Raw genomic sequence first — 26,587 nt, 5'->3', positions numbered from 1 at the left:
TAGGAAAGCCAAGTTTCTTTAAAAAAAAATCTGAAAGCAGCCCATTTTTATCCGATTTTTCGAAGCTCTTGCACAGAAACATAAGGAATCTTGGCCAGAACAGTGGTTCAGCCGCTGTCATTTCCAAGAAACAAATTCCAAAGATGCCAATTTACGTATGGGACCAGAGATAGACAAATCAGGAAGTTTACAAAGTTCTCACGCTTCTGTTACCTCTGTTATTGTTTTTCTTATCCGTATTCAGAGAATAAAGCCCCTCAGTTTGGTAGATCTCTGCAAATTGCCTGAAAACTTATTCTTCATTGTTATCCATGTTGTTTACCGAGGGATCAGACACGTCAGTGAAATACCCACGCCTATTCCCAAATACGAAACAATTTCTGTCAATGATTATTGAAGAACATCATTGCTACGACTGTCACATTCTCTAAAGTAACTATTTCAACAATCAATGTTTTTCCTGCGCTCCATATCTCAGCCGAATACGTTGGATAGAGTCCGCACACTCCCAGCAGGATCCCGACACACTGGGAGACCCCACACACCCTTGGTAGGGTCCTGACAAAATGCTGGCCGCACACACACCCCTGGCAGGGTCCTGAAACACTAGGAAACCACCTACCACTAGCACGATCCTGACACTCTGCGAGACCCCTCATATATCTGACCGGATCCTGACACACTGGGAGATACCACACAACCCTGGCAAGTTCCTGAGACACTGTGTTTGCATGGGCTTCTTTACCGTGACTCAACCTGGAAATTACCCTTCCGGGAATCTTCCATGAGGACCCCTAAATCCCTCTGCTCATCTGATGTTTGAACCTTCTCCCCGTTTTGATATTCATCCACGCTATTGTTCTTTTTATCAAAAATGAAATCTCACCATTTTCCCAACACTGCATTCCATCTGCCACTTCTTGGCACATTCATCCAATTTTATCTTGTTAAGGAGACACAAATGTGCCACCTTATCAAACGCCTTCTGAATAGTAAGTACATGACATCCATTGTCTTTCCTTTGTCCACTGTGCTTGTTACTTCCTCTAAGAAACCATGCTGGCTTTGACTTATTTTATCATTAGTCTCCAAGTACCTTGAAAACTCATCCTTTAGAAAAGACTCCAACACTTTCCCAGCCCCTGGGGTTAGGCTAACTGGCCCATAATTTCCCTTCTTTTGTCTCCCTCCCTTCTTAAAGCTTTTTAGAAGCCTTTTTGAAACATAGAAACATAGAAACCCTACAGCACACTACAAGCCCTTCGGCCCACAAAGCTGTGCCTAACATGTCCTTACTTTAGAAATTACCTAGGGTTACCCATAGCCCTCTATTTTTCTAGGCTCCATGTACCTATCCAGAAGTCTCTTAAAATACCCTGTCGTATTCGCCTCCACCACCGTTGTCGGCAGCCTATTCCATGCACTCACTGCCCTCTGCGTAATAAAAAAGACTTACCCCTGACATCTCCTTCTTCCAAACACCTTAAAACTGTGCCCTCTCGTGTTAGCCATTTCAACCCTGGGGGGAAAGCCTCTGCCTCTCATCATCTTATACACCACTTTTGTTAGATTTTAAAACCTTTTCAGTAATCGAACTTCCTACTCACTTTTGCTGCCTTATCTGTCCTTCCCTTGGTTTTTATGCAGTCCTTAACTTCCACTGTCAGCCACGATTCCCTACCCCTGCTGTTTGAGAACTTATTCCTCTATGGGACAGATCTATCCTGCGGTTTGTGAAATATTCCCAGAATCTCCAGCCATCTCTGCTCTGCTGTCATCAGCGCATGTATCCTTCAGCAGTCCTCCACTGCAAGCTCTTCTCTCATGCTTCAGAAATTAGTTTCATTCCGTTGTGATACAGAAACATGTGAGTTATGTTTCTCCCTCTGAAACTGCAGTATCAATTCAATTATATTATGAACACCGCCTCCTCAGGGTCCCCTTATGTTACTAATATCTGAGTTATTACACAATGCCCAATCTAAGATAACCTTTCCCCAAGTAGGCACAAGCAAAAGCTGCTCTAAAATTCCTTCTCGTAGGTATTCAACAAATTCCCTCTCTTGCGATCAGAGATCAACCTAATGTTCAGAAACCTCTTGCATATTGAAGCCCCCAATTCAATTCTGTCATTACCCTTATTACATGCATTTTCAAGCACCCTTTGCAATTTTATCCCCACTTTGGCTACAATTTGAAGGCCTGTATAAGATTCCCATAATGCATTTTAACCATTGCAATTTATTAACTCCACCCACAAAAACTCAACACTCTCTGACTGTAAGACGCCTCTTTCTGAAGATATAATTCCACCTCTTACCAGCACATCACCACATAAACCTTCCTGTCTGTCCTTCCGATACAAAGTTTATCTTTTCAGATTAAGCTCCCAACTATGGTTTTCTTTCAGCCATGACTCAGTGATGCCCACAATCTCATACCGACCGATCTCTAATTGCGCCACGAGTTCATTATTCTGAATGCTACCCGGATTTAAATACGGCACCTTCAGTCCTGCATTCTTCACCCTTTTGAACTTTGCCTCTGGGGTACAAATTAACTATTTGCCCTGACTGCATTTGTACCCATGTCATGCACTTGTCATCCTCAGCTTTATCATACTGGTTCCCATCCTCCTGCCATATTGTTTTAAACCATTTCCAACAGCTCGAGTAAACCTGCCACAGGAAGTTTGGTACCACTTGGATTCGAGTGCAACCTGTCCGTTTATACAGGTCCCACCTGCCCCAGAAGAGGTCCCAATTATCCAGCTATCTGAATCCCTGCCCCAACTCCAAATCTTCAGCCACACATTTACTGGTATGTGCCACTTCATTGTATTCCTGTCCTGCCTCTCAGCTTTCTTCCGTCCTTCCATCCTAACTGCCTGTACTCCTTTTTCAGGTCCTGACACACTGGGGAAACACCACACACTGCTGTAATGGTGCTGCACACTTTGAGACCCCACATATCCCTGACAGGTTCCTGACACACTGTGGGTCCCCATACACCTTGGCAGGCTCCTGACAGATTATGATATCGCACACACTCTGGAAGGGTCCTGACACACTGTGAGACCCAAAAACATCCGTGGGAGGGTCCTGACACACGCTGAGACTATGAGGGAGGGTTTAAACTAATGTGACAGGGGGTTGGGAAGCAGAGTGATAGGGCTGAGAATGGGGAAAACAGAAATAAATCAAAGATGGTGTGCAGCAGAGATGATAGAAAGAACGGGCAGGGGATGAGGCTTGATCACAGCCAGTGGCATGAGTTACAGGGCAATAGAGGCGTGGTGCAGTTAAAATAGAAAGCATCAAATGCTGGACTGAAGATGTTGTATTTGAATGCACGCAGCTTAAGGAATTAAATAGACGATCTTGAAATTCAGCTACAGATTGGTAAATATGACGTTGTGGCCATCTCTGAAACTTGGCTAAATGATAGATATTGGGAGTATTCTATAGGCCCCTTGGTAGCAGCAGAGATGCCGAGAAGCGGATTGGGAGGCAGATTTTCGAAAGATACAAAAATAGCAGGGTTGTTATCATGGGTGACTTTAACTTCCCTAATATTGATTGGCACCTGATTAGTTCCAAGGGTTTAGATGGGGCAGAATTTGTTAAGTGTGTCCAGGACGTATTCCTGTCACAGTATGTTGACAGGCCGACTAGGGGTAATGCCATACTAGATCTGGTAATAAGTAATGAACCGGGTCAGGTCACAGATCTCTCAGTGGGTGTGCATCTGGGGGACAGTGACCACCGCTCCCTGGCCTTTAGCATTATCATCGAAAAGGATAGAATCAGAGAGAACAGGAAAATTTTCAAGTGGGGAAAGGCAAAGTATGAGGCTATAAGGCTAGAACTTGCGGGTGTGAATTGGGATGATGTTTTTGCAGGCAAATGTACTATGGACATGTGGTCGATGTTTAAAGATCTCTTGCAGGATGTGAGGGATTAATTTGTCCCGGTGAGGAAGATAAAGAATGGTAGGGTGAAGGAACCATGGGTGACAAGTGAGCTGGAAAATCTAGTCAGGTGGAAGAAGGCAGCATACATGAGGTTTAGGAAGCAGGGATCAGATGTGCCTATCGAGGAATACATGGTAGCAAAAAAGGAGCTTAAGAAGGGGCTGAAAAGAGCAAGAAGGGAGCATGAGAAGGCCTTGGCGGTTAGGGTGAAGTAAAACCACAAAGCATTCTTCAATTATATGAAGAACAAAAGGATGACAGGAGTGAAGGTAAGACCGATTAGAGATAGAGGTAGGAAGATGTGCCTGGAGGCTATAGAAGTGAGCGAGGTCCTCAATGAATACTTCTCTTCGGTGTTCACCAATGAGAGGGAACTTGATGATGGTGAGGACAATATGAGTGATGTTCTGGAGCATGTAGATATTAAGGGAGAGGAGGTGTTGGAGTTGTTAAAATACATTATGACGGATACGTCCCCGGGGCCTGACGGAATATTCCCCAGGTTACTCCACGAGGCGAGGGAAGAAATTGCTGATCCTCTGGCTAGGATCTTTATGTCCTCGTTGTTCACGGGAATGGTACGAGAGGATTGGAGGGAAGCGAAAGTTGTCTCCTTGTTCAGAATAGGTAGTAGGGATAGTCCGGGTAATTATAGACCAGTAACCCTTACATCTGTGGTGGGAAAGCTGTTGGAAGAGATTCTTAGATATAGGATCTATGGGCATTTAGAGAATCATTGTCTGATCAGGGACAGTCAGCACGGCTTTGTGAAGGGCAGATCGTGTCTAACAAGCCTGAGAGAGTTCTTTGAGAAGGTGACCAGGCATATAGATGAGGGTAGTGCAGTGGATGTGATCTACATGGATTGTAGTAAGGCATTTGACAAGGTTCCACACGGTAGGCTTATTCAGAAAGTTAGAAGTCATGGGATCCAGGGAAGTTTGGCCAGGTGGATTCAGAATTGGCTTGCCTGCAGAAGGCAGAGGGTGGTGGTGGAGGGAGTACATTCAGATTGGAGGATTGTGACTAGTGGTGTCCCACAAGAATCTGTTCTGGGACCTCTACTTTTCGTGATTTTTAGTAACGACCTGGATGTTGGGGGTAGAAGGGCTGGTTGGCAAGTTTGCAGACGACTCAAAGGTTGGTGGTGCTGTAGCTAGTGTAGAGGATTGTCAAAGATTGCAGAGAGACATTGATAGGATGCAGAAATTGGCTGAGAAGTGGCAGATGAAGTTCAATTAGGGGAAGTGTGAGGTGGTACACTTTGGAAGGACAACTGCAATGCAGAGTACAAAGTAAATGGCAGGAAACTTGGTAGTGTGGAGGAGCAGAGAGATCTGGGGGTACATGTCCACAGATCCCTGAAAGTTGCCTCACAGGTGGATAGGGTAGTTAAGAAAGCTTATGGGGTGTTAGCTTTCATAAGTCGAAGGATAGAGTTTAAGAGTCGCGATGTAATGATGCAGCTCTATAAAATCTGGTTAAGTCACACTTGGAGTACTGTGTCCAGTTTTGGTCGCCTCACTTTAAGAAGGATGTGGAAGCATTGGAAAGGGTACAGAGGAGATTTACCAGGATGCTGCCTGGTTTAGAGAGTATGGATTATGATCACAGATTAAGGGAGCTAGTTCTTTACTACTTGGAGAGAAGGAGGATGAGAGGAGACATGATAGAGGTGTACAAGATATTAAGAGGAATAGATCAAGTGGATAGCCAGCGCCTCTTCCCCAGGGCACCACTTCTCAATACAAGAGGACATGGCTTTAAGGTAAGGGGTGGGAAATTCAAGGGAGATATTAGAGGGAGGTTTTTTTTTTTTACTCGGAGAGTGGTTGGTGCATGGAATGCAGTGCCTGAGTCAATGGTAAAGGTAGATACACTCGTGAAGTTTATGAGACTACTAGACAGGTATATGGAGGAATTTGAGGTGGGGGTTATATGGAGACAGGGTTTGAGGGTCGGCACAACATTGTGGGCCGAAGGGCCTGTGATGTGCTGTACTATTCTATGTTCTATGTTCTATGGCTGCCATTGAGAGCTGCACGTCCAAGGATATAAAGTGTCTTGGAAGGATAGTTTAGTATGTGGGGGGGGGGGGGGGGCGGCCGTGGTGGTTTGGCTCTGTGTATAAGAAATAATATTGAACCCTTACAAAGGGATGACATAGGATTGGGAGGTCTGGAGTCTCTATGGGCTGAGTTAAGAAATGGCAAGGGTAAAAGACCCTAATGGCAGTTGTATACAGACTTCCAAACAGCAGCCAGGATGTGGACTACAAATTACAGCAGGAGATAGAAAAGGCGTGTCAGAAAGGCAATGTCTTGATAATCGTTGGGGATTTTAACATGAAAGTGGATTGGGAAAATCAGGTAAGCACTGGACCTCGAGAGAGAAATTTTGTAGAATGTCTAAGGGATGGATTTTTAGGACGGCTTGTTGTTGAGCCCAGTAGGGGATTGGCTGTGCTGGATTCGGTGTTGTGCAATAATCCAGAGGTGATGAGAGCTTAAGGTTAGGGAACCCTTCAGGAACAGTGATCGTAGTATGATTGAGTTCACATTGAAATTTGAGAGGGAAAAAAATAAAATCCAATGTGTCGGTATTTCGGTGGAATTAAGTAAATTACAACGGCATGAGGAGGAACTGGCTGAAGTTGACTGAAAAGGGGCATTTGCAGGAAGGACAGCAGAACAGCAATTGCTGGAGATTCTGCGAAGAATTAGAGAAGTGCAAGACGGATATATTCCAAATGGGAAGAAATTTTCATAGGGAAGAAGGACACTACCGTGGCTGACAAGCGAGGTCAGAGCCAAAGTAATCAAAAGGAAGCCAGAGCTAGTAGGAAGATAGAGGATTGGAGATTTTTTACAAACTTGCAGAAGGAAACTGAGAAAGTCATTAGGAGGGAAAAGATAAATTATGAGAGGAAGCTGGCGACTAATAGCAAAGAAGATACTAAAAGTTTATTTTTAAATATATAAAAGGTAAACGAGAGTCGAGGGTAGATACAGGACCAATACAAAATGACGCTGGAGATATTGTAACGAGAGATGCAGAGATGGCAGAGGAGCTGAATGAGTATTTTGCATCAGTCTTCACAGTGGAAGACGTCTGCAGTATACCGGACATTCAAGAATGTCAGGGAAGTGAAGTTTGTGCAGTCAGAATTACGACGGAGAAGGTCAATGGTTTGATTGTGGATAAATCGCCTGGACCTGATGGATCCTCGGGTTCTGAAGGAAGTAGCTGGAGTGATTCTGAGGCATTAACGATGATCTTTCAAGAATTGATAAATTCTGGCATTATACCAGATGAGTGGAAAATTGCAAATGTTATCCCGCTTTCTAAGAAGGGTGGGAGGCAGAGGAAAGGAAACTACGGACTTGTTAGCCTGACATCACTGGTTGGGAAGTTGTTGGAATCGATTGTTAAGGATGAGATTATGTAGTAGCTGGAGGTACATGACAAGACAGACCAAAGCCGGCATGGTTTCGTGAAAGAACAATCTTGCCTGAAAAACCTACTGAAATTCTTTGAGGAAATTAGAAGCAGGGTAGACAAAGGAGATGCAGTAGATGTGGTGCACTTGGATTTTCAGAAGGCCTTTGACAAGGTGTAGCACATGAGGCTGGTTAGAACGATGAGAGTCCATGGAATTACAGAGAAGTCACTAGCATGAGTGGAGCATTGGCTGGGTGGGAATAAAGGGATCCTATTCTGGCTGCCTGCCGATTACCAGTGGAGTTCCACAGGGGTCAGTGTTGGGATCGCTGCTTTTTACGATGTATGTCAATGATATGGACGACAGTATTAATGGATTTGTGGCTAAATTTTCCGATGATACAAAGATAGGTGGAGGAGCGGGTAGTGATGAGCAAACAGAGAGCCTGTAAAGAGACTTAGATAGTTTAGGGGAATGGGCAAAAAAGTGGCAAATGAAATACAATGTTGAGAAGTGTATGGTCGTGCACTTTAGTTGAAGAAATAAACAGGCAGACTATTATTTTAGATGAGGAGAGAATTGAAAATGCAGAGATGCAAAGGGATTTTGGAGTCCTTCTGCAAGTTACCCTAAAGGTTAACCTCCAGGTCGGTGGTGAAGAAGGTGAATTCAATGTTGACATTCATTTCTAGAGGTGTTGAATATAAGAGCAGGGATATGATTTTGAGGCTCTGTAAGGCAATCGTGAGAAGGCACTTGGAGTATTGTGTGCAGTTTTGGGCTCCTTATTTCAGAACAGATATACTGACATTGGACAGGGTTCAGAAAAGATTCACGGAAATCATTCCAGGAATGAAATGGTTACCGTATGAGGAAAGTCTGGCAGCTCTTGGGCTGTATTCCCTGGAATTCAGGAGAATGAGGGGGGATCTTATAGAAGCATTCTGAATGTTAAAAGCCCTGAAGAGATTAGATATGGCAAAATTATTTCCCATGCTACGGGATTCTAGGACAAGAGGGCATGACTGCAGGATTGAAGCGCGTCCGTTTAGAATTGAGACGCAGAGAAATTACTTTAGTCAGTGGGTGGTAAATCTGTGGAATTTGTTGCCACGAGCGGCCATGGAGACCAGGTCATTGGGTGTATTTAAGGCAGAGATATATAGTTTCTTGATTATCTAGGGCATAAAAGGGTATAGAGTGAAGGCAGGGGAGTGGGGATAACTGGAGGAATCATCCCATGATTGAATGGCAGAACAGACTCGATTGACAGAATGGCGTAATCCTGTTCCTATATCCTATGGTCTTATGGAGAGCGCACAAATCCTTGGCAGGTTCCTTTCACACTGTGAGACTCCACACACCCCTGACAGGATTCTGATACACTGTGAAACTACACACATATTTAGCAGGGTCCTGATACACCGTAAAACCCCGCACATCCTTGGCAGGGTCCCAACACACCGTGAGACGCCACAGACCGCTGCAAGGTTCCTGACGCACTCTGAGATCTCACAAGCCCTTCAAACTGTGAAATCCTGTACAACCTTGGCAGAGTCCTAAAATACTTTTACATGTCATTTTAAAAGTTTGTATTCAGCTGTAGTGTAGAGGCAATTAACTGGTTCCACACTTCATCCAGACCCTGTCTTACATTGACATCTGCCTTCCCCTAATTCAGGAAATCAATACTGGGGGCATCGCCATCCCTTTCCGTAACTGAGACAGATGGTCTCTATGTCCATAATGTTCTCCCACTGACACTCCAAACACTTGTCCAGCTACATTATCTCCTGGATAGTCAGGTCTAGGGAAGATACAGTTCAAGCTAATAAACCTCATTGTAAGGCTGGCTGGGACGGGTAAATGAATATAATAGGATGGTTGGGTCTGAAATATTTAGCTCAGTGGAGAGAGTGTGGTGGGTGAGGTAGTTGGACCTTGAGAGGGGTTCAGTAAATGGAAGTGTGATTGTGTAGCCTTTATGAAGACCTGATTGAGAGAGACAGAATTTGCTGCTCAGTATTCCAGAGTTCCGATATTTTTGCACTCAGAGAGGGCATACTGGGGAGTTGAAGCACTGAGGCAATATGGGCAGAGCTCAACAATAAGACAGATACAATTACTGATGTTTTTTTTTTTACTAAACATCCCCCAGTAGTCATCAGGAGATAGAGGAACTGATGTGCAGGCAAATTCTGGAAAGATGCAAAAGCGGCATATTTGTTGTAGTGGGTAATTTTAACTTCCCCTGTGTTGCTGATGACCTAACATACTCTGCCCCAGGTTTCCTTACTGAAAGAATATTTTAGGAATCTCCAATGGTGGGATGTGTTCTGGAAATCATGTGTGTAATGCCCGAACTAGAGGAGAGGACATGCTGCAAATGGTATTGGGAAGTAAACCTACAAAATGCTCGGGTTTCAGTGGGAGAGCCTTTGGCAAAATTGAGCACAACTCCTGTTCCCAGATGGTTATGAATAAAGAGAGGTCTATAGCTTATGCGGTGTGGGGTGTGGAAAATTTAAATTGGGGGAAGGCAGATTAAATGGTAAAGGACTAGTTCGGGAGCAGCTGTTATTGGGTAAATCCCTATCTGGCATGTGGGGTCCATTAAATATCATCTGATCAGAATTGGGATAGGGATCAAAATGGATTAAAGTCAACGATGGCGGCGCCTGCGGATCTTGACGAGAGATGCTATAAATTTAGTCCGAAGGGGAAAGATAAAGTTTATGACACTGAAATGGGTAACTGAGTTGTGGAGAACGAAGAGGCGTGTCAAAGAATCCATCGAGATATAGATCAGTTGTAGATGTGGAAGGGGAAACATCAGATGGAGTTTAATCCAGAGAGATGTGAGTTGATGCAATTCAGGAGATCAAATGTATGGGGGAAGTATAGAGTAAAGGTCACGACCCTGACATCATTCATATCTAGAGCGATCTTGATACCCATGTCCACAGCTCTCTGAAGATGAATCTCTACGTCACAGCTGTATGAAATGTCGGTTTGGCTGCACTTGGAGTATCGGTGAAATTCCGTCCCCATTACAGGAATGGTGTGAAGGACTCAGTGGGTGTTGAAGAGAAATGCCACTCACATCCCACATTAGAGGGCATAAACGTTAAGGAGTGTGCAGACAAACTTGGACTATTTTATATGAAGTGTAAAGGTTTGAAGGGAACCCATATATTGGGTTATAAAATTGGGAAGGGAAGATAGGCAGAGTGTTTCCGTTGTAGGTATATCAGATAATACAGGTTATGCATCTGGGGTGAGATGGGGGAACGATGTACAGTGCAGTTTCTTTTACAGAGTGGCAGGTGCCTGCAATATGCTTCCAAGAGTGGAGATGTAGGCAGAGGCTAGAGATTTCGACAGGCACATTAGCGGTCAGGGAATGGGGGGAATAATTAGCACAGGAGGCAGGTGGGATGAGTTTACTGTGGCATCATGCTGGCACAAACGTTGTGGGCCGACGGGCCTATTCCTGTGCTGTTCTGTGTTCTATGCAGATCCTTTCATAACTGAAATCCCGAACCACCCGCTACCGAAATTCCTCGGTCTCTGCTATCTTCTTTATCACCCGACCTGTAATCAGCATGGTTTTCAAACCTGCATTAAAAGTCATTGACCAGTAGCATCTCCACGTTCTCCCCTCTCCACAGACGTTGTCTGACCTGTACTCACATCTACACTCGCGTCCTTCTACAGCTGTGCTGCAGAAGACAGGCCAACATGCTGCATAACTGTGGCGGACTGGAAGTCTACAACGGGCAGTCAAAACTGCCCAAAGCATCACCGGCACCTCCAGCCTACCTTCCATCACGGACGTATATACAGAAAGGCTCCAGAAAAGGGCCAGCAGCATCAGGAAGGATCCCACCTATCCTGCCTGTGGGCTGTTTGCCCCTCTCCCATGAGGGAGGGTGACGTAGCATCCACAGCAGGACCACCAGTATCAAAATCAGTTACTTTCCTCAAGCATTAAGACTGATCAACACCTCCAATGACTAAGCCGCCCCTCCACAACTAACAACCCCCACCCAACCACTAGCACTATTTTATTTATTTATTTATTTATTTTGTCACAAACACCTAAGGCAGAGTGACTCCTGTATCGTATATATTTATATTTATTGTGTTTTTCATTACTTTCTTTATCTGAGTTTTTTGTGCTACATCAGATCCGGAATAATCACTATTTCCTTCTCCTTTACACTTGTGTATCTTGAATCTGTTGAGTATTTACAACACAAACTCTTTAAGCGACACGGTACTGCAGATCTGCCGTCTCAACCCATTTTCTGGAGGAACTCAGTGAGCTGAGCAGCATCTGTGATGATGGAAGGGGAAAACCGTCTGCGTTTTGTGTCAAAATGCTGACTGTCTCAATATCCTGAACGAGACATTGACATTTTCTCCCGCAACCGCCCACCCACAGAGTATGTGCTGATCAACAAAGATACTTCTTGCTACTTTGAATCAATGATCGAGAGGGGGGAGCTGTGATTCCCCGACCTGTTAATTTGAGAAAATGCCCATTATCTTTTTCCATCTCTATGCGCCACAACAACACTGGGCTTTCAAAGTTCTTCGACAATGGCAATGATAGCTGTGGCAGTAGTGGGATGGTGTCCAGTACGGGACAGTCGGGGTCAGTAAACTACCAGGGAAATAATCACCTTCACAGCACAATTAATGTGGAAATGTGACGATCTGGTGTTTTTCTAGACCGTGCCTCCCTGTCCAGTCAGGGACCCGTCGATCGAATTTACTTCACTGTACGAATTTCCGTTGATGAATCTAATTAAATGTAATAGCTTTGAGCTAACTCTTGTGTACTTAAATACCGAGTTCTGAGTTGAGGCATCTCACAATTTGTCCACTGTCTGTTCCCATGGAAGATGTTCAGCAGAAACACAAGGAGACTCTGCGGGCACAAACTGAAACACTGAGAGTGAACACGATCCTGATGAGGGAGAAGGTGAAGGTTTTCCAGCTGGTTGATCGATACGCTGAGCTCACGGTCATTTCTACTGTTCGAGATCGGAGACTGGTGGAACAGGAGCTGCTGGCAAGAGGCAGAGACCACGAGGAGTGGAGAGAGGAACATCTCCGCAGAGAGCTGGAGAAACTCCGGACAGATCAGTTGTTCCAGAGCAGCTTTTCCCGGAGTAATTCCAAATCTGGGAGTTCGGCAGCAGTGGCCGGAGTCCCAGGGGTCGGGAAAACAACAATGGTACAAAAGATTGTTTATGACTGGGCCACAGGGAAAATATACCAACAATTCCAGTTTGTCTTCAGTTTCAAATTCCGGGATTTAAACTCTATTAACTGCAGAATAAACCTGAGAGAACTGATTCTGGATCAGTATCCCTACTTTGGGAATTTGCTGAGAAAGGTCTGGAAGAACCCAGAGGGATTGCTGTTTATATTCGATGGTTTGGATGAATTCAAACACAGAATCGATTTTGCTGACAGTCGGAGAGATACAGAACCCAAGCACCAGTGCCCAGATCCCGAGTGGTGGTGTGAAGTGTCCGACATTGTGTACAGTTTAATCCAGGGCAAGCTGCTCCCAGGGTGTTCAGTGCTGGTGACCACCCGCCCCACTGCATTACATTTGTTGGAAAAGGCTGACATCAGTGTCATGGCTGAAATCCTGGGATTTGTTGGTGAGGAACGGAAGGAATATTTCATCAGGTATTTTGAAGATCAGTCGGTGGCGGCAGCTCTTTTCAAACACGTGAAGGAGAACGAGATCCTGTACACCATGAGCTACAACCCCTCCTACTGCTGGATCCTCGCTCTGGCACTGGGGCCCTTCTTCACACAAAGAGTCAGGGACCCGCAGCGAGTCCCCAATACCATCACCCAAGTATATTCCTACTATATTTACAAAATCCTGAAAAACCACGGCCGTGAGATTGAGAACCCCCGTGATGTGTTTCTCAGGGTTGGTCAGATGGCCTTCAGAGGAGTGTCCAAGAAGAAGATTGTGTTTGCAGATGGAGATTTGATCAAGTACAATCTTCGGCCTTCCCAGTTCCTGTCCGGGTTCCTGATGGAGCTTTTGGAGAGAGAGGATTCAGTCCGGAGCGTGGTGTACACATTCCCACACCTCACCATCCAAGAGTTTGTCGCTGCAGTCGCACAATTCCTGACTCTACATCCCAGGAAAATCCAGAAAATCCTCACTGAAGCCCACAACACGACAGACGGGCGATTTGAGGTATTTCTCCGTTTCGTTGCTGGTCTCTCCAACCCAATGACAGCTCGGGGCCTGGCAGAGTTTCTGGGCCCATTTCCTCATGAAACAACCTGCCGAGTGATTGACTGGGTGAAGGAGGAGGTTAAACGTCAGAGTGGAAACACATGGAGTGAATCTGGTAAAAGGAGCCTCCTGAACACATTGCACTACCTGTTTGAGTCTCAGAATCGTGGACTGGCTCAGGCCGCACTGGGATCAGTCGAAACACTTTCATTCAGTAGAATGACGCTGACCCCGATTGACTGCGCGGTCCTGTCTCATGTCATCGGACTCTGTGATGCAATAAAACACCTCGACCTGGGGAACTGCCACATTCAGTGTGAAGGAATCCAGCGGCTGGGACCCGGGCTGTACAAGTGCCGGGAGTTAAGGTAACTTGATTTATCTCTCACTCTGAAATGTGAGACTCTTCCATTATGTGCTTTTTCAATGGAAAGGAACTTGGGTAAAACTGTAGTGAATAGAATTGTGAAGAATTGTGAGAAATGCGACCACCCCACCCATCCCCCGTCCTGTGGGTTCTCTCTTCCCCTTCCTCCTTCCTCCCTTTTTTTCCACCATCTCCCGTCGACATTTCCCCATTCACTAATCTTCCTCACTGTGGGATTTTCTCCCATCCCTCACCCCTGCCCCACCAGACTCTCTCAGATCAGGAACACTTTTCTCTAACCATCGGGGAATGAGACAGATTATGTGGAGTTTACAGGGTCACACCGACAGACTAAATTACAGATAATCGGTGAATACCCTGGAGCTGGGCGGTGAGGGACTTTGACAGTGATGGGAACTCCGATCAGTGATTTACTGAAGGGTTAAATGTTTCCTGAAATATCTGAGTGAGAGAAATTCCCTTAGACCCACGGTTTGAATCACTTTGCTTATCAATTCGTCTGTTTGTGTTTAGCCTTGGGCAGAATAAACTGGGGGATTCAGGAGTGAAACTGGTGTCGGCGGCTCTGAGAAACCCGGAGTGTAAAATACAGAAACTGGGGTAAGTACCAGACAGTGAGAATTTGTGTTTACAGTCACTGGGTGTCCGACACTGAACATTAATGAGATCAGTAATTGTGTTACTGATAAACACTGGGGATTTGTACTGTCTCCTCTTTCTCTGTGTCCTTCACCCTCACTCTCTCACATCTCCAGGCTGGAGAATGTCGGTCTCACAGATTCTGGTGCCGAGGATCTCGCCTCCGCTCTCAGTACAAACACATCACTGACGGAGCTGGACCTGAGTGATAATGAATTGGGAGATTCAGGAGTGAAACTGGTGTCTGCGGCTCTGAGGAACCCCGAGTGTAAAATACAGAAACTGATGTAAGTTCCAGACTGTGGGAGATTGTGTTTACAGTCACTGGGTGTCTGACACTGAACATTAATGTGATCAGTAATTGTGTTACTGATAAACACTGGGGATTTGTACCGTCTCCTGTCTCTCTGTGCCTTCACCCTCTCTCTCTCTCTCATCTCCAGGCTGAACGCTGTCGATCTCACCGATTCTGGTGCCGAGGATCTTGTCTCAGCTCTCAGTACAAACCCATCACTGACGGGGCTGAATCTGGGATGGAACTCGCTCAGAGACCGATCTGTCCCTTCTCTCCGCCGCCTCATACTGACCCTCCCGAGTCTGCAGTTGATCGGGTGAGTGTTTGTGTTAAAGTTTAATGTGATGAAATATCAGCGGATCCGCGGATTTTCTGCTGATATTTGTCTGCGGGTGTTGTGGAAACATTGACCCCAGTCCCCTGTTACTGACACTGTTGTGTAATCTGTTTATTTCATCTTTATGCTTCCCTCTGTTTCAGGCTGGGGAACAATCAGTTAAGTAGGACCGGGAAGAAGGAACTGGGATCTCTGCAGGAACCCAGACCCGGACTGACAGTGATCGTGTGAACATCTGAATGTGTGAGCATCCTTGCCCATGGGATGATATCTTGGCCCATTCCCCGCCCTCCCATTTAACCGCAGCCCTCCATTTTAATGGTCCCGCTCCAGGTTTAATTCCTGCCGGTTCTAACGGAACTGGCTCCAGCTTCATGCTTTGTGACGTCAGATGCGGACCCGCGCTGACGTATATCTGCCTCATCTCCAGCGACTCCGCTTCAGCCGGATGTGTGGGTTCGAGACTCCCCCATGTGAGGCCCCGGGGAATTACACTGGCAGGAAGAGCCCGGGGCCTGGGCTCAGTCTGGAACACCAGTGTCCCGAGTTGGGATTTTCCCGGGAGAGAAACCTTTTGCTCCCTTTGCTGAGGACGGTGCATTCTGCAGTCTGGCCGAGATAATAATGTTAAATTGACAGATACCTCGGCAGTGACCCTGGATCTGCAGCGATCTCGGACACGGCCATAAAGTGTAATTTTATAATCATCGGTTCCTCGATGCAGAGTGACGGTGAGAAACGGGACTGATTATTCCAACTATCACCCGCTGTCGCCGGTCAGTTAATTGTGTGTGATTGTGAGTGAATCGGGAGCAGAATATTTATTCCCTCACGTCAGCAGCTCACACATTGTTTAAATTACATTTGTCATGATGAAATCAATAAACCGCTGTAACCTCCAGTCTTGGTGTTGGACTAGGTGGGGTTTCTGCCTTAAGCCACCTGTGCACGGTAACAGTGGGTCGGAGCTCCTCACACTGACACAGTAGCGTCTCAACTCCAGGCTGAGGGAGGTCGGACTTACAGAGTCTGGGTGCCCAGGATCTCATCTCCACCCGACCCCGCCTTCCTGGCTAACTGTTCTCCTCCTGCCCCCCTGCAAACGGTTAAAATCGACGTGATTCCACCCCGCAAACCGTTAATATCAGACGTGATTCCACTGAGGTCCCGAGTACGAGACGGATGGAGGATGGAATGCTGGCGTTAAACACGGACTGAATCTCCCTCCGCACCGTCCCATCACACACTCCCGGGGTCAGACACAGAGTGAATCTCCCTCCACACACACCGTCCCATCACACACTCCCGGGGTCAGACACAGAGTGAATCTTCCTCCACACCGTCCCATCACACACTCCCGGGGTCAGACACAGAGTGAATCTCCCTCCACACCGTCCCATCACACACTCCCGGGGTCAGACACAGAGTGAATCTCCCTCCACACCGTCCCATCACACACTCCCGGGGTCAGACACAGAGCGAAGCTCCGTCCGCACCGTCCCATCCCACACTCCTGGGATCAGACACAGTGTGAAGCTCCCTCCACACCGCCCCATCACATACTCTTGGGATCAGTCACAGAATGAAGAACACTCTGCCTGTTCAATCTCGACCTCTAGTGCCCAGAGCCGGAGAAATGTTCTCTGTGGAGTGAGATAAGATCTCATGTTGAAAAAGATTACAGAGGAGCCTCTCACTGCGTTCAACTTGGAACTGTGGAAATGGGACCACCGCCCCCCCCCTCACTACTCTCACACACACGAGGTGAATTTATGTGGAGGCGCTCAGAGACAGGGAGAGAAGTAGAGGAACAACATGGAGTACAATAGTGGAACGGCGCGGATGTGAGGGGGCACAAACGGGCAGGGGAGTACAGGTGGATATTAGAACCCTAGTTGTTAATAATCACATTTAAAATCTAGGGTCAAGATGAAATCGAAGATGAAGATGATTTTGCAAAAAATGCGACCACACCCCTCTCCCACTGTCAGCACTCCCAAAGGGGCACCGTCCTTTCTCATCCACTCATCTGGGCCGCAATCCCAATCAAACGCCACCCTTTCCAATTCATTCCCACCATCCGCACTCACAACCCTCTCCATTCATTGCCGCCGTCCACACTCTCGGTGGAGCTCTACCCGTTCCCACCGTCACTCACGTTAACTCACCGTTTTCTCCCACCATCTGCACCACTTCCCGTTCACTTCCTCCATATTCCGCACTCCCAACGGACCCCACCACTTCCCGTTCACTCCTGTCTTCCGCACTCCCAATGGGACCCAGTCTTTCGTATTCACTCCCGCCGTTTCATGAAGATGGTGCGTGACAGGTTTATGGTTTCTGCGTCCCCATGCTGAGTGATTTATTGATCCTTGTTCCCTGTCTCCACATAGCAAAGTAGAAGTTACAGAACGCACGGAACCTAGTCTACATATTCAAACTGGAAATTTTGCCAGACAAGGTTACAGATCTCTGTCTCCACACCAAGTGTTTTACCGCGCTCGGATTCTGCTCTCTTGTATCCACACCAAGAATGTCACCGCACACCTTTCCTGGTGTCTGTATCCTCCCCTCTCCACGACGCTCGGAGTAATAACTCACAGGATCCGGAGATGCAGATGTCGGACCGGTCTCTATTGTTTGCGATATATTTATTATCTGTGATAAACAGTCCGCGCGATCGAGTGGAGGGTGGTCGAGAGTGTCTGTCCTGCGAGGGGCTCTTGATTGAAAATGGTGAATAGGGAGGGAACGACAGAAGGATTCAGAATGGTCACTGGGGAGGGAGTGAAAGGTTGACTGAAAATGGTGTCCGGGGAGAAAGTGATGGGCTGAGTGACAATGGGCGCCAGGGAGGGGGCGATGGGCGGAATTAAGATGTCCGTGGTCACCTTATTTCTCATGGCCGGCAGGGAGGCAGTGATACACTAACAAGAGAGTGGGAGTAACAGGCAGAGTTAAAATGACCCACAGGGTGGGGATGAAGCTCTGATTGAAAATTATCAGCGGTGGCGGGGGGGGGGGGGAAGTTATGTGCTGATTAAAAATAGGATTCCAGATTAAAGCCCAGAATATAAAATTATCACCAGGGAGACAGTGACACACCGACCTTACATTGTCACCGGGGAGGGAGTGACTCGCACATTGAAAATGGTCTCCAGGGAGGGAGGGATGCTCTGAGAGAAAATGGATGCCAGGAAGGGAATAACACACTGACAAGTCAGAGGGAGTGGCGTCCCGACCTGAAATAGTCCCTGATTCCTGTGTTACAATGGCCGACAGGGAGAGAGTGATGGACAGACTACAAATGACCAACAGGGAGGGAGAGACGCACCGGGTAAAATGGCCGAAATGGAGACAGTGGGACATTGAGAAGAGAGAGGGGGTAATGGGTCGATGTAAGAAAGTAGACTCGGAGAGAATGATGCACTGACCTAATATAGACGCTGATTCGCTCAAAAATTTCTGATGGGCAGGTTAGGGTTAGTGTTACCGTGTTTAAAGTGAGCACCGGGAAGGGAGGGAGTGAGACGCCGATTGAAAACGGCCGTCACCATCGTTAATGTTGTTGAGGAAAAGGGGGAGATGTGGTGAGTGAAGGAGACCCCGCTCGGCCGGGTTGAAACGGGACAAGGAGGGAGCGACGCCTTGGTGAAAGTGAGCGGCAGAGAAGGAGTGAAGGACACGTTGGCTTCAAACGGCCGACGCTTCACTGGAAATGTCTGCTGGGGAGGGAGTGACGGCTTTGGTAGAAGTGAGCACAAGAGAAGGAGGGACGCGCTGATTTAAAATGGGCGAATCCTTGGTTAATGTGGCCGCCAGGGATGGAGTGAGACACTGCCTTACAATGGCCTCTGTCGCTCACAGAATCTATGGCAAAGGAACAAGGAGTGCCCGTGGATACAATCCGGGGATCGAGTCTGTTATTAATTTTAATAACAGTATCTTAATTTGTGCTTTATATAGTCTTGGGTATTGTATTTATGTTTAATTTCTAATAATGTTGTCATTGAATAAACAGATGTATATACCTCAGATATTCACACATACACATATACATGTGGGTTTTGGGGAGGAGGGGTGAGGCGTTCACGAGGAAGAGGAATGATGGGACGAGGAGTGGACTGATGAGACGGTGACCGTGGCGAGGTCACTGACTCAATAGGCGACGAAAAGCGGAGGGACGAAAGATCCTATCATAAGGTGGTGGACGACATGGATAAGATAAAGACGGGGTGAGGAGGAGTGAAACGACAGGAATGGAGCGGGAATGATGGGACGGGGAGGGAGGGGAAGTGATGGGACGGGGAGGGAGAGGATGTAACGGGACGGGAGGGAGGGAGGGGTCTGATTGGACAGGGTGGGGAGGAACAAGATGGGGAGTGTGGGGGAAGGGACTTCTTCAATAGTGGAGGGAAGGTGGGTGGTGACATTTGTTTCGCAAATAAGACGAGCTGCAAGGAGGGGGGCGTGGACGGGGGAAGGGAGAGCGAGGGGTCGGGACGTTGTCAGGGCTGATGGGACGGTGAGTTGAGTGTCGTAACGGAGGGAGAGGGGAGTGATTCACTTAACGATGGAGGGAAGGGATTGGGTGGAGCAGCGAAATTTCCCACCGGAAAAACTTCACCACCCAGCATGTGGTGGGTGTTGGGAGAAAGGACAAGGGGACAGAGAGAGGAGGGTGTCAGGAGTGACGAGGTGAGTAGGGGAGAGACTCATTGGGTAACAGAGAGAGAGGGGGCGATGAGGAGAGGCGAAAATTGGCATCGCAAAATGGCAACCACCAAGTATAAAGTGCACAGCAACGAGGTGGTGGGGAGAGGAAAGCGAGGGGAGGGAGGGAAGGGGTTTGCGAGTGATGGGATGGGAAGGAGGGTGACAAGCTGTTGAGTGTGAGGGAGTAACACACTTCGTGGTGGAGGAACTGAGAGGGAGGGTCACACCCTGTCACAACATGCGGCAGAAGTTTAAATGGAGAATTGGGAGAGTGGGGGGGAGGGGGGCGGTCGAAGGAAATGAGTGGAGGTACGGAGAGTTGAGATTGAATAAACAGGGAGGAAGCGAGTGGAAGGTGAGGAAAAGAGTGCGACTCAGTCGGTGATGCTGCAAGAGTGATTGTCCGTGGTACCCAGCACAAAATGGCCATCAGCCAGGGTGAGATGGACGATGATAGAGAGGAGAGCGACAAGACAGACAGCGGAGTGTTTCAGACGTGGAGGGCTGGTGAGGGAGGGAGACGGTGAATCGTAACAAGGGAGCTGGAACTGGTGGGGTGGCGGTGTACCCATGAGGAGGAATTTGGCTACGGGAAGAAGTCGGCACTGTTTACCACCCCCTGCCCCATCTCCAAAATCCCGCGTCGATTTTTTTTTTGCTACCCTCCTTGTGTCACTCGGCCCGAATCCTTCAGGCTGTCCCGTGGGGAACGTGTCGTCACTGGGGCCTGTCAAAGGCAGGAGTGGGCACGGGCTTGCTGGAGAAGATGGAGGCGCGGTCTGGCAGTTCGGGCTAGTTAGCGTGGATCATTACCATCCTCTATAGGTGCGGGGGGGGGGTGGGAGGGATCAGATTGAGGAGGGGAGGGGAGAAAGAGAAGGTGAGGAGAGGGGATGAGATGAGTAAAACCTTTATCGCCCCTGCGTCATTCATTACCCACTCCCTCAGCCTCTTTCTCCGAGACTCCCCTCTCGTCCCCATCTCTATCCCCCCTCTCTCCATCTCTTCCCCCACTTCTCTGTCCCCACGTTGTCTCCACCTCTTCTCCCCACCCTCTTATTCCTTTCTCCCCTCTGCCTCCAACTTTCTCTCTCTCTACCCCTCCCGCTTTCTTGCTCCCTTCCGTCTCTTCCCACCTTTCTTTCATCTTTCCCTCTCTCCTCTCCTACCTATGTCCTGTCCTTCGCTGTCCACCCCGCCGTGCACAGGAAGATCCCCCTCACCACCGGAGGCCGTGCGGCGCAGCACTCGAGGTTCCTGCAGTTGACGATGGCCGTGAGGACGGACATCACCAGGGAGACCAGGCAGTTCACCAGAAAAATCACCGTCACCCCGCTCACAGACCACTGCGATGGAGGGGGAAGGGATGAAAGGAAGACATAATTTGGCGGAGAGACTTTGGAGAAGGCGAGAGCCAGACGGAAAGAGCGGAGTAGAGGGAGGAAGAGAGAGAAATGGGGTTAGAGTGAGAGGTGAGAGACAGAGATGGGACAGAAGTGAGAAACAGAAGGGAAGAGAGAGAGCGAGGAGTTGAGGTGGAGATAGCCGGGGGAGAGGAGGGAGAGTGATGGGAGAGGGAGACAGAGGGGAGCGGGAGTGTGGGGTAGGCGGAGGTGGGGGACACAGACAGGGAGGAAGAGCAGGGGGACATGGGTGAGGAAGAGGGGGAGGGTAGGAGAGAGATGGGCGCAGAGGGGGAGAGAGTAGAGGTGGGAGAGAAGTCGATAGAGAGGAGAGACGTGAGACAGAGGAGGGAGAGAGTGGCGGAAGAGAGATTGGAGAATGAGTTGGGGGGCGAAACATGAGTGGTAGGTGGAAAGACGTCGGAGAGAGACGGGGAGAAAGTCGACAGGTTATTCATTTCCTGATCTGTTGAGTCCCTCCTTTATCTTGTATGCATTACGATTAATTTGATTAATGATTTGCATGCGTTAAGTCTGGAAGTGATATTAGTTTCAGGCTCAAACACGTGAAAATCTGCAGATGCTGGAAATTCAAGCAACACACACAAAATGCTGGTGGAACGCAGCAGGTCAGACAACATTTATAGGAAGAATCAGAGGACTAACTCTTCTTTCATTTAGTCCTGAAGAAGGGTCTCGGCCCGAACCATCGGCTGCACTTCTTCCTATAGATGCTGTCTGGCCTGTTGCGTTCCACCAGCATTTTGTGTGTATTGGTTAGTTCAAGGCTCCTCACTATATGGCAAGAACGTAGAAACAACTTTTTCTTTGTTTAATATTTCTGTTGCAAGATCTAATACCGAGATAATTCCCAGAATGAGACGAACAGCCCAATGACAATATGCCAGACATGAGGCTGCTTACCAAGTTAAGAGCCCATGGTATTACAGGAAAGTTGCTGGCATAGTTAAAACATTGGCTGATTGGTGGGAGGCAGCGAGTGGGAATGAAAGGATCCTTTCTGTCTGACTGCCAGTGACTAGTAGTGTTCTGCAGCGGTCGGTCTTGGGACCGCTTGTTTTTATCCTGTACATAAATGACTTAGATAATAAAATAGATGGCTTTGTTGACAGGTTTATACAAAGGTAGATGATATGAAGATTGGTGGAGGGGCAGGTAGTGTTGAAGAAACAAGTAGGATGCAGAAGGACTAGACAGACTGGGAGAATGGGCAAGAATGTGGCAAATGAAATACTATGTTGGAAAATGCATGGTCATGCAATTTGGTAGTAGAATTAAAAGCACTGCTTGTTTTCTAAACGGAGAGAAAATCCAGGTATCTGAGATGCAGAGGGACTTGGGAGCCCTTGTACAGAACACCCTGAAGGTTAACTTGCAGGTTGAGTCGGTGGTGAGGAAGGCAAACCCCGTGTTAGCATTCATTTCAAGAGGACTAGAACACAAGAGCAATGCTGTGGATGCTGAGGATAAGACACTGGTGAGGCCTCACCTTGAGTATTATGAACAGTTTTGGGCGCCTCATCTTAGAAAACATGTGCTGACATTGGAGAGGGTCCAGAGGAGGTTCACAAGAATGATTCCAGGAACAAAAGGGTTATCATATGAGGAACGTTTGATGGCTCTGGGGCTGTACTCGCTGGAATTTAGAAAGATGAGTGGGGATATCATTGAAACCTTTCGAATTTTGAAAGGCCCAGACAGAGTAGATGTGAAAAGTATGTTTCTATGGTGGGAGAGTCTGGGACAAGAGGGCACAGCTTCAGGACAGAGGGGCGCCCCTTCAAAACAGAGATGTGGAAAAATTTATTTAGCCAATGGGTGGTCAATTTGTGGAATCTGTTGCCACATGCAGCTGTGCAGCTATGGAGGCCAGGTCGTTGGGTGTAGTTAAGGCAGAGATTTTAAAACGCAAACACGAGGAATTCTGCAGGTGCTGGAAACTCAAGCAACACACATCAAAGTTGCTGGTGAACGCAGCAGACCAGGCAGCATCTCTAGGAAGAGGTACAGTCGACGATTCAGGCTGAGACCCTTCGTCAGGACTAACAAAAGGAAGAGCTAGTAAGAGATTTGAAAGTGGGAGGGGGAGGGATGGAGCCAAGAGCTGGACAGATGATTGGCAAAAGGGATATGAGGGCATCATTGGACAGGAGGCCCAGGAAGAAGGAAAAGGGGGAGGGGGGAACCCAGAGGATGGGCAAGGTGTATAGTGAGAAGGACAGAGGGAGAAAAAGGAGAATGAGAGAAAGAAAGAATGTGTGCATAAAAATAAATAACGGATGGGGTGAGAGGGGGAGGTGGGGTATTAGCAGAAGTTAGAGAAGCCAATGTTCATGCCATCAGGTTGGAGGCTACCCGGACAGAATATAAGGTGTTGTTCCTCCAACCTGAGTGTGGCTTCATCTTTACAGTAGAGGAGGCCGTGGATAGACATTTCAGAATGGGAATGGGATGTGGAATTAAAATGTGTGGCCACTGGGAGATCCTGCTTTCTCTGGCGGACAGAGCGTAGGTGTTCAGCAAAACTATCTCCCAGTCCGCGTCGGGTCTCGCCAATATATAGAAGGCCACATCAGGAGCACGGATGCAGTATATCACCCCAGCCGACTCACAGGTGAAGTGTCGCCTCACCTGGAAGGACTGTCTGCGGCCCTGAATGGTGGTAAGGGGGGAAGTCTAAGGGCACTTGTTCCGCTTACAAAGATAAGTGCCAGGAGGGAGATCAGTGGGGAGAACCAGCCTCCGGGTCCAACATATTATTCTCCTTAACTTCCGCCACCTCCAAACGGATCCCACCACTAAGCACATCGTTCTTTTTCCCACCCTCCCTCTGTTTTCCGCAGGGATCGCTCCCTACGTGACTCCCTTGTCCATTCGTCCCCCAGATCCCTCCGCACTGATCTCCCTTCTGGCACTTAACCTTGTAAGCGGATCAAGTGCTACACATGCCCTTACACTTCCTCCCGCACCACCATTCAGGGCCACAGAGAATCCTTCCAGGTGAGGCGACACTTCACCTGTGAGTCGGCTGGGGTGATATACTGCTTCCGGTGCTCCCGATCTGGCCGCCTATATATTATAGACATAGAATAGTACAGCACAGTACAGACCATTCGGCCCACAATGTTGTGCTGACCCTCAAACCCTGCCTCCCATATAAACCCGCACCTTAGATTCCTCCATATACCTGTCTAGTAGTCTCTTAAATTTCACTAGTGTATCTGCCTCCACCACTGACTCAGGCAGTGCATTCCACGTACCAACCACTCTCTGAGCAAAAAACCTTCCTCTAATATCCCCCTTGAACTACCCACCCCTTACCTTAAAGCCATGTCCTCTTGTATTGAACAGTGGTGCCCTGGGGAAGAGGCGCTGGCTAGCCACTCTATCTATTCCTCTTATTATCTTGTACACCTCTATCATGTCTCCTCTCATCTTCCTTCTCTCCAAAGAGTAAAGCCCTAGCTCCCTTAATCTCTGATCATAATGCATACTTTCTAAACCAGGCAACATCCTGGTAAATCTCCTCTGTACCCTTTCCAATGCTTCTACATCCTTCCTATAGTGAGGTGACCAGATCTGGACACAATACTCCAAGTGTGGCCTAAACAGAGTTTTCTAGAACTGCATCATTACATCGCGACTCTTAAACTCTATCCCTCGACTTATGAAAGCTAACACCCCATAAGCTTTCTTAACTACCCAATCCACCTATGAGGCAACTTTCAGGGATCTGTGGACATGTACCCCGAGATCCCTCTGCTCCTCCACACTACCAAGTAGTCCTGCCATTTACTTTGTACTCTGCCTTGGAGTTTGTCCTTCCAAAGTTTACCACCTCACACTTCTCCGGGTTGAACTCCATCTGCCACTTCTCAGCCCACTTCTGCATCCTATCAATGTCTCTCTGCAATCTTTGACAATCCGCTACACTATCTACAACACCACCAACATTTGTGTCGTCTGCAAACTTGCCAACCCACCCTTCTACCCCCACATCCAGGTCGTTAATAAAAATCACGAAAAGTAGAGGTCCCAGAACAGATCCTTGTTGGACACTACTAGTCACAATCCTCCAATCTGAATGTACTCCCTCCACCACCACCCTCTGCCTTCTTCAGGCAAGCCAATTCTGAATCCACCTGGCCGAACTTTCCTGGATCCCATGCCTTCTAACTTTCTGAATAAGCCTACCATGTGGAACCTTGTCAAATGCCTTACTAAAATCCAAATAGATCACATCCACTGCACTACCCTCATCTATATGCCTGGTCACCTCCTCAAAGAACACTATCAGGCTTGTTAGACACGATTTGCCCTTCACAAAGCCATGCTGACTGTCCCTGATCAGACCATGATTCTCTAAATGCCTATAGATCCTATCTCTAAGAATCTTTTCCAACAGCTTTCCCACCACAGACGTAAGGCTCACTGGTCTATAATTACCCGGACTATCCCTACTACCTTTTTTGAACAAAGGGACAATATTCGCCTCCCTCCAATCCTCCGGTACCATTCCCGTGGACAACGAGGACATAAAGATCCTCGCCAGAGGCTCAGCAATCTCTTCTCTCGCCTCGTGGAGCAGCCTGGGTAATATTCCGTCAGGCCCCGGGGACTTATCTGTCCTAATGTATTTTAACAACTCCAACACCTCCTCTCCCCTAATATCAGTATGCTCCAGAACATCAACCTCACTCATATTGTCCTCACCATTATCACGTTCCCTCTCATTGGTGAATACCGAAGAGAAGTATTCATTGAGGACCTCGCTCACTTCCACAGCCTCCAGGCACATCTTCCCACCTTTATCTCTAATCGGTCCTACCTTCACTCCTGTCATCATTTTTTCCTTCACATAATTGAAGAATGCCTTGGGGTTTTCCTTTACCCTACTCGCCAAGGCCTTCTCATGCGCGCTTCATGTTCTTCTCAGCCCCTTCTTAAGCTCCTTTCTTGCTTCCCTATATTCCTAATAGACCTATCTAATCTTTGCTTCCTAAACCTCATGTATGCTGCCTTCTTCCTCCTGACTAGATTTTCCAGCTCACTTGTCACCCATGGTTCCTTCACCCTACCATTCTTTATCTTCC

At 47.7% G+C, this 26,587-nt stretch overlaps 1 protein-coding gene across 1 annotated transcript in view; it reads left to right on the top strand.

The window, feature by feature from the left end:
* Nucleotides 1-15,585, top strand: part of LOC140208362 (NACHT, LRR and PYD domains-containing protein 3-like) — a 48,639-nt gene extending 33,054 nt beyond the window's left edge. The window contains exons 8-12 of the mRNA XM_072276965.1: nucleotides 12,326-14,063; nucleotides 14,597-14,683; nucleotides 14,839-15,009; nucleotides 15,166-15,333; nucleotides 15,498-15,585. Of these exons, the coding sequence (XP_072133066.1) occupies nucleotides 12,326-14,063; nucleotides 14,597-14,683; nucleotides 14,839-15,009; nucleotides 15,166-15,333; nucleotides 15,498-15,585 (2,252 nt within the window). The remainder of the gene's footprint in view (nucleotides 1-12,325; nucleotides 14,064-14,596; nucleotides 14,684-14,838; nucleotides 15,010-15,165; nucleotides 15,334-15,497) is intronic.
* The last annotated feature ends 11,002 nt before the right edge of the window (nucleotides 15,586-26,587 follow it).

This window comes from Mobula birostris, chromosome 13 (genome assembly GCF_030028105.1).
Source record: "Mobula birostris isolate sMobBir1 chromosome 13, sMobBir1.hap1, whole genome shotgun sequence".
Taxonomy (NCBI): Eukaryota; Metazoa; Chordata; class Chondrichthyes; order Myliobatiformes; family Myliobatidae; genus Mobula; species Mobula birostris.
This window is presented reverse-complemented; position numbering and strand designations above follow the sequence as displayed.